The 9,062-nt window shown below is 40.5% G+C and overlaps 1 protein-coding gene across 1 annotated transcript in view; it reads left to right on the forward strand.

The window, feature by feature from the left end:
- Positions 1-6,735, forward strand: part of LOC135499006 (uncharacterized) — a 30,193-nt gene extending 23,458 nt beyond the window's left edge. Inside the window, exons 8-11 of the mRNA XM_064789611.1 lie at positions 1,481-1,618; positions 2,302-2,448; positions 5,188-5,247; positions 6,440-6,735. Coding sequence (XP_064645681.1) covers positions 1,481-1,618; positions 2,302-2,448; positions 5,188-5,247; positions 6,440-6,600 — 506 coding nt within the window. The 3' untranslated portion in view covers positions 6,601-6,735. The remainder of the gene's footprint in view (positions 1-1,480; positions 1,619-2,301; positions 2,449-5,187; positions 5,248-6,439) is intronic.
- Positions 6,736-9,062: the final 2,327 nt, after the last annotated feature.

A 9,062-nucleotide genomic window follows, 5' to 3' on the forward strand; every position in this document is an offset into this window, starting at 1 on the left:
GAAAACCATGTTTTCTTCCATGAAACTAGGTTTTCTTCGAAGAAGCATAGGTTGATTTAAAAAACCAAGTTATCTTGTTAAAAAACCAGGTTTTTTAAAAGAAAACTAGGTTTTTTTAAATCAACCTATGCTTCTTCGAAGAAAACCTAGTTTCGTGAAAGAAAACATGGTTTTCTTGAAGAAAACTATGTTTTTTAAGAAGAAAACCAGGTTTTCTTCAATAAAACTAGGTTTTCTTGATTATTGGACGAACGGCTTGCCATATGTGTACACTGAATTCGGGATGTGCATCGGGCCTGTCTTTAAATGCCGTCCTGTGCCAGTTGGTACGTTTTGCTGATTTGTGCAACATTCAATATATCTCAAAAGCTCAATGGTTGACCCTCGATTTTTTAAAACTTTTTGTGTAGCGTAAGCAACTTTTTTTCACGGTAGAATGGTCACTCTATGAGAATTATCCAGGAAGAAATGTATAAATTTTGCGTTTTTCCGTGATTGTCCGGCCCAATTGGCAATATTGCCATTCTGGATGGTGAACAGAGCTAGGAGCCAATGCGACGCTTATCATTTATTTAAAGAAATAAAACGCCGAGTTTAACATCCTGCAGAAAAAGGAGAATCAGACGTTTCCAGTGATATGAGACACAAATTAGTTGACCTCATGCAATCACATTGGAAACGCATTTTAAAATAGATGTCTCGTCCTGTTAAAGGGGCTCGTCATCATCGCATACACTCGGGAAAAACTTCCTAACGAGATCTGAATGCAGTCACTCATGTTGCCGATTCATGACATCATGAACATGTACAAGGCGTTTCCATATTGCCAATGCCAGCCAATCAGAGCCTTCGTTGCAATGTTGCAATGTTAACGTTTTCGTTCCAGTTAAATCCGATAGAGGGAGTTGAAATTACCCACAATTCCGTTTATCCATATAAATATGTTTTTATCAATCAAATATCTACAGTGTTGCGTCAATAATAAAAGTATCACATATTAAAAATACGTGTCGAATATAAATATTATTGACAATGAATATTGCAACCCACCGCGCTCTCCAATTTGCTAACCAGTAGCGTAGGACAAAACCTTGTTCGTTACAGTAGTGGTATTGCGGTGGCACAACGGTATCACTTTGTAACTCACAACTGGCATGAAATGTTCTTGTGTGCGCTAGATAATGGCTGCACTTGGTCCCCTCGAAATGTTTCTGGATAGGCTGGGTAACAGTTTTTGCAATTATAGAGCGCTTTGAGACAGAGATACATGTAATACAGTGAAAGGGGCTATATTAGAACTCACTATATAACTGAGCCCCATGCCACGATAAAAAGAACACAACACATTATCTATCGGCTTTAATTTGGGTTGTTCGTTCTTCTTTATCGGGTACATATACATTGTTCTTTCAATTTACTCCCATTTCAACGCCCGTAGTACCAAATCATAATTTCATAGCATATCTTTGCATCTTTCCAGATTGCTTCGACAAAAAGCCTCACTGCGAGAATTGGGCAAAATACGGGGAATGTACGAGAATTCAAGTTTATATGAAAAGGAACTGCAAAAAAGCCTGTGGGCTGTGCACATTACCTGCAACCAAGTACAGTGGTGAAGGTGAGTTAACAACTCATGAATTGATGTTAGTGATGTTAGTTTGGCCAAACCAGGTCTATTCGGGGTGGATCTCTTATGCGTCACACAATCTATCAATAATTGTCTACCCAATTTGTGTTACCCAATTTTAGAATCGGATGAAATGAACGAGATTTGCCTGTATACTGATACGAATTTTAGTATGAAATATGACATTTTCTGTGAATCTCTTATTAAACCGATACCAATGCTCATGATATTACAGGTGCGGTATTTATGACCATTGGTTGGACCATGCTGAAATAGCGTAAACAATTTTTTCCGGATGCGTGTTTATACGAAGTGAAATGTCCACGAAATTTCATCACCAGATTGTATACCTGACTACGATCCCGAAGGCTCTGACACGCGGCCATCGTCGCCGGTGTTGAGTATTGTTAAAGGCCTTCCACAGTGGCTTATAAATTAACATTACAAAATGCGGACGCCGGTGGTCGCCCACCGGTGGATGAATTTGGCTTATTACTCATTTCAACCAACTCCTCGCGTATACTACAGATTGAGTTCAAGTGGAAGCTCGTTGGCACTTGTATTCGGAGAGTTGCTGAATTTGAAAATGACTGTCCCTGTCCCCAATGGTATCACACACTTGACTAAGCTTTAACCTTCATGGAATTAGTATCGCTGATTTTTCTTTCATGCAGCTAATAAAGGAGAGAGGGTTGTCGGGAAGCCAATTCTGACTTGTGGTGATGTGGCTGCCGACTGCAAGAAAAGCAACTGTACCGCCAACATCACATACGCCATTCAACAATGCCGGAAAACATGCACCAATTGTGAAGATTACTTGGGTAGGTCTAAAAAATTCATAAATGGCGGGACATTGATTTAATCCCCAGCCAAGAGTCCGATTACTTACAAAAAAGCTCGTTGTGGGTAAAAAATGCATTGTTTTTCTTGTTTAGATATCATGGTCATATATATGATATCAATGTTTGTAATCTGAATATACATGTAGTTCTATCAGAGAGTGTGATGTAAGTGAGTCTCTCATTCTGACTTACCGGTATTGAATGTCAATCCTAAAGTCTCCTCCTTTCACCGCCGACTCAATAGGGCGGAAAATCCGTCAGATGCACACTCATAAACGGGTGGCCAATGAAATTGCTCGACACAAAGTTATGCAATGACGGCCTGAATTGTCCACTCCAATCAGGGGAGTTTATCGGCGGTGAAGGATGAATACACGCACAACGACGGTTTCAGTATCTAGGTCTTTCATTGTAGCAATGCGAAAATGTAAGTAATTTTGGTTGGTCCGTCCTTTGTTATGACCAAATAGCCTCTAGAGCGACTCAACCACTCACTGTCTTGATGACAGCGGCCGCCTCAGCGCCACCACGCGGGGCCTAATGGTATTAGGCTAAGTAGCTTCGCGCGATATGCATCATTCTGGGAAAACTCAATGAGGAAGTATGCTCATTAGCATAATCTATTCTTAGCTCCAGCTCGAGGTAATCTTGCGCAGTGTTTCTTCGGACCAGATACATAGTGGTGAAAACGTCTGCAAAGAACGCCTGGCTTGCGCCAGACTAATAAGTGAAGAAGGTCTGGATGCGCGAGACTTCTGTGATAAAAATGACCATTACAGAGACTCTGTGACGTGGGCATATAATTTTTACAATTAAAAATGCTCTATACATGCAATAGAAGAACCATGCCGTCCCGAGCTTCGCGTGGTATGGACTAGCTCGGGACGGCATGGTTCTGGGAAAACTCAATGAGGAAGGTATGCTCATTAACTAATCTATTATTAGCCCCTGCTCGAGGTCATCTTGCGCAGTGTGGCTTCTACCCATATACATCGTGCTTGAAAACGTCTCGTACAAAGAAGGTCTGGCATGCGCCAGACTAATAAGTGAAGAACTTCTGGCTGCGCGAGACTACTGTGATAAAATGACCATTGCAGAGACTCTGACCTGCGGTTACAGACAGGTCGTCATCATTGTATTTACGCATGCGCGAGTAACCGCATGTAAACAAATTAAGTCACGTGCATTTGATTGAAGATATTTATAGCTCTCCACGTGCTTTTATTTACAGCATGGGTATTCCATGAAATAACTGGATTTCTCCTGGCTTGTCATCATGCAATCTACAGTTATTTAGTTGAACCACACTTTTTAAAATAATTTGGATTTTCCTTCCCCTATTAATTAGTAGAAAATAAAAATAAAAACAACTCCCCATTATGGGCATTTATGCCTGAATTATTTTATTTCAACCTTAGAGTAAAAGGACTTTATTACTCCAAATGCTACATTCGTAAAACACGTGGATTTGTTTACATCCGGTTACTCGCGCATGCGTAAATACAATGATGACGACCTGTCTGTAACCGCAAGTGAGACTCTGTGACGTAGGCATATATCTTTTACAATTAAAAATGCTCTCAAAAGACATGGAATGATTTTTTATTAACATTTCCTGAACTAGCTGAGTCCCTGAACTCAGCTGAACTCAGCTGAACTCAGCTGAACTAGCTGAGGTCCTGAACTCAGCTGAGTCCGAAAGCTTATGAAATGTAAGTCAATGTTATCCAGAGTTATCAGGTTATAAACTGTCCAACTATCAATCTACCTGGATAGATGAGTCTCCATAGTGATATTTCCTGAACTATTATACCTTCTAATTATCACTTTACATAAATAGGTCGGCGTTAGGTCGCGTGCTTTTCTTTCCTCGTGACAATATACAGCAAAATTGTTGAAACCCCACAATCGCGCTATAAGTCCTCAATAAGACCACAGTAACCCATTATAAATGTTTCGCCAGCTTCGATTTTTAGCTACGCGGCGCGTTGGGTCATTGCGTCTAGATTGGTCCTAATCAGCGGAGTGTTCCGATTTCTATGTTACATGTATATTGGTCAAGGTCAAGGTGATTAGGATTTGTTGTTTAGTGCCGTTCGCGCACAGGCCAGTATAAGGAAGTGTTCGACTTTCAAACTGAAATGTCAAACACTGCGTGAGTTGATATTGCCTTGCAATGGTCACCTGTGAAAACTAGTGGCGTTAATATTTGGCGGTATATTTAACGAATACTACATGCTAATCTGTCTCAAAGATAAGTCGCATGCCAAATCTGTAGCTCGTCAAGAGTTTGAATATGGTTTCGGCAGAACTACATGTACATGCACATGTGTGTTCTGGCGAAGTGATTTTTTGACCTTTTTTGAAATGTTTGTTACATATTGAAGGGATGGAATTAGGTGCTTCCAAATACAACAGATATATGACCAACTGAATATACCATACTAAGTTTTGATGGAAGAAAACCATGTTTTCTTTCATAAAACCGTAGTATTTCATGGTGTTCAGGAGCAGAGTACGACAAGTTGTGAACCGCCCCGCCAAAAATTACAATGACACGCTCAGCATCTTGACGTGGTGCTTTGTTATGCCATCATTTCACCTTGGAACTGCGTTTAAGTTGTGTTACGGACGTACATGTCGCTCTGAAAGTACTGAATGGTCTTTAAAAATACCATTTTATACTGCTTCTAAAGCGCTTTTGGTATCCATTTTCAGAGAATGATTATGGGACGTTTAAAGCATCTCAGGCTGAAGACGAGACCCAGTGTAAATTAGGTAGGTTCGCATGACCACGGTGTCTAATCGAAAAACATATTATTTCATTCGTACAAATGTACGCAATATCGCTAGTTTCGCTCAGTTAATCCGGCAGTTAATCCGGCAATTGGAAGGGGTGACGGATGCTTACATGATACTCTGTTACCCCTCTCTGCCTGAACAACTACAAAAGAAATCGACACAATTCGATGTGAATGAAAGTGTAATCGCGTACATTTACATACAAATGAAATAATTTTGTACTTAATTTGAGACCGTGATGACGGTAATGATTACGAGTAGGTCTATTTTCACATCACATGCAATGCAAAATGCCTCTCCTTTACGCCGCGTGAGTTCACTCTCAGAATCAGCTGATGGCACATTATTATAGGGCAATCAGCTTGTGCGTCTATGACCGTCTTTGAAAGGTACAACAAATATTCTACACGTTTTTGTACCTGGAATTGTTTTAGTCCAGATGAAATATCATTTGTTGGAACGTAGATGCACCAGAAGTCAATTTTGTCATGCTTAACAACTACCGGAGTAGATGCTAAGCTAACAAAAGACCCGTGGCATAATGAAGGAGTATTCGATCACTGGACATGGACACTGTGGAGGGTCATCCTTCTCCACCACCTGGATCTACCACGTATCTAGGATATCTCTTACCTCATGAGTTCAAACAACGGATTTGTTTAAATAAACTTAAACAGCAATGTTCGAATTTACGGTGGCTGGGAAAGGACATGGTGATTTTTTTTTTAATGACGAAGTTTTTAAAATCTTAGGCGGCTGACTTATAACTCAGACACCTTATTTACCCGACTTAATAACCCAGGCGCCTAACTTACGAAATGACGAAGTCTTTTTCAATCTCAGGCACCTGAGTTGCCAAGTCAGGCGCCTGAGATAAAAAAAAATTCATCATTTCGTGAGTGAGTTATTAAGTCAGGTGACTGAGTTATAAGTCAGGCGCCTGAGATTAAAAAAAACTTCTTCACTGAAAAAAAAAATCACCATGTCTTTCCCAGCCACCGTACGAATTGAACTTTTAAATAATTATTTTTGTACTTAATCTTCCTTCAAAAACGTAATTGCTGCAATACATGTACATGACCAGGTGTTTGGGTAGGCACAAAGAATAGCGCGTGATACGTGGAGTAGGCCGACGGGTAAACGTAACTGTTCGATCATGGTCTTTCAGGAGATGGCCGGAGAAGATGCTGGTGGGGCGAGGAATTCAAAGCTAGCTCGAGGTGTACGGAGGACGGGGGGAGGGTTTTGTTTGATGATGGCAAGTTTAACTGCGCGTGCTTGTCCAAGAGCCAACATATGTACACAGATTGCAAAACACTGAAGGCTTGAGAAGAAGATGTGTGACGTCCCGGGAAGAATCGTCAGGGGTTTTTGCATTTTTTCAATCGATTTAAAGGGATTGATTTGGATCTTAGGAACTGTAAATCCAATAAAATTCAAGAATAAAGTCGATGAATAATGTAACCGTTTGTTCAGTGGTTGATTTGTTTGGGAGGGGGGGGGGGGAGGGAATGAGGACACCTAAGCCTATCGTCGGATTTGTGTCATCAAATTTGAAGGGTTACAAAAGCAAAACGACCTAATTCATTTGTTAATGCATGAGGGAATGAGGACACCTAAGCCTACCGTCGGATTTCCATCATAAAATGTGATGGGTTGCAAAAGTAAAACGACCTAAGTCGTAAAATATTGTTAATGCATAGGTCGTCCTGCCTTGCAGCCCTTTTTTCATTCCATCATGATGTGTAGAAGTCTTTCTCAAACAAGTCAAAGGCATATTGGCATTCATTGCACGTGTATTGCATGTATGATACACACAAATGTACGTAGCAAGAATATTCGGAAATAAATGCCACAAATTACACGATTTCCTAGATATTTCGAGTGTGCTCTAATGTTACCCTGTTAAATATTACTCAGGGGAACATTTTTTCCTATTTTGAGCCTATCAAAAATGGTCAAGGGCAAAAACACATGTCGCAACATTAATCATCGTCTGCACGATCTAACCGAATCACATCCACTGCCATATTCCACATCCTACAAAAATAGTGGGTTTAACAACACCAAAATGCACTTCGTCTTTGGAGGAAATATGATTTCGGACAAAGACTTAAAATACACTTTGACAATATTTAAGGAGTTTTCGCTATATAAAAAAGGTTCAGAAGTCCGACAGAGCTTTTCACGGCAGCACATTCAGATTCAATGGCGGCCAATTCAAGCTGTGACTGTAGGACCGCCTCAACACACTACTATCAAGGCGCTAGAGTATGTAGTAGAAGTCTGTTGAAAGACGAAGACGAGGTATCCCGGTTAGGCCTGGATGTGTGAGAATGAAATCATTCTGTAACTAGAAGCGTCGACAACATCAACCAAATATAGGTGTAACGTATTTGGTTGTCCCTAGTATCCTAGTGTTCAATAAAAAAAAAGAAGATGATTAACAAAATAAGCCGTTTTATGACACATTTAGTACATATAGAATCAAGCACCCTTTTCTCCTGTTCTCCGAACAAAATGGAAACACTGATACATGTGGAAACATTGCACTGGTGAGTAAGGACAATCAAGAAACGAAATCAATTGTGCGACTAGAGTATTCGCGCATCCTTGAGTACAATCCTGATCTAAATCCATATACCCTGCGTCGTTGGCGCAATAGGCGGAAAATGCCGCCAGCAACTTTCGGGTTCCTCTGGATCGAATAACTCACCAGTCTTAATTACTAACACATCCATAGATGAGCACGAGTAGCTCGACATTATTATGCAAAAAGGAAAACCTGGGCATCAAATACTGGCTTTTCTCTGTTACCACGATGTCCATCAAAGACAAAATTATGTAATTCGTACGCATTCTACTCATGTATAACAACTAAACGTGGTGATAACTTCACATTGCAGTTGTTTAGGCTGGTAGCAAGGTGTAATATCGTATCATGTAATCACCCGTCACCCCTTCCATTTGCCAGATTAATGGCGAATACGACAATCAAAAATAGTTATGCATAAGCGATATCGCGTTCTAATCAAATAATTCTGTCTTTGATAGGACACAGTGTTTTCAATGATGCAGAGGACAGTTTGGTAACATACAGTAGTCCCGCGCATACCTCGCCGTCTGACCCAAGTCTGATTTGAAAAACATTTCTAAGCGAAGTTGTCAATTTTTACCCGAACAATAGCGGGTTCGAGACGTGGCATTAATCACCCTTCGACTTAGATTACAAACGTAATTTGATCACAATTGGTCTAACTATCTCCGCACAATAGTAGTAGTGTAATGATGACTCAACAGTACCGATCATTGAATAAGACTTGTGTAAAGGGTTAGTCCGATTAGAATTTCGATAACTTTTTTCACGTGATTAGAAGTGCAGTATTTATGGAGAATATAAAATTATCGCTCTGCTGTTCCTCAGCCATTGTACATGTTCATGTATGGCCATGACGACAGATGATGAAGATGGTGACAGTGGTAAAGCTGACATAGATTTGTATCCCGAGCCCAAGGCGACATCTCCATGCCTCTTCATTAGCTCAGAAGATTCGATATTTAGATGAATACATTCAGGCCCACCTTTTGGGCCATGTGCATGCGAGGACACCGTCACAAAACGCGCGCCTATATCGAATCCATACACGGACATTTCGCGATTAGCAAATGAAGTTGACCTCAGGAATTCGTATGAGAAGCTCCCAACCGTAAATGGGCGACAGGCTGATACTGGAGATTATTTCCAAAATTAAGCTGCAGATAGACCAGTCATCCAGGAATTACAAGATCAT

The sequence above is a fragment of the Lineus longissimus genome, chromosome 1 (assembly GCF_910592395.1).
Source record: "Lineus longissimus chromosome 1, tnLinLong1.2, whole genome shotgun sequence".
NCBI lineage: Eukaryota > Metazoa > Nemertea > Pilidiophora > Heteronemertea > Lineidae > Lineus > Lineus longissimus.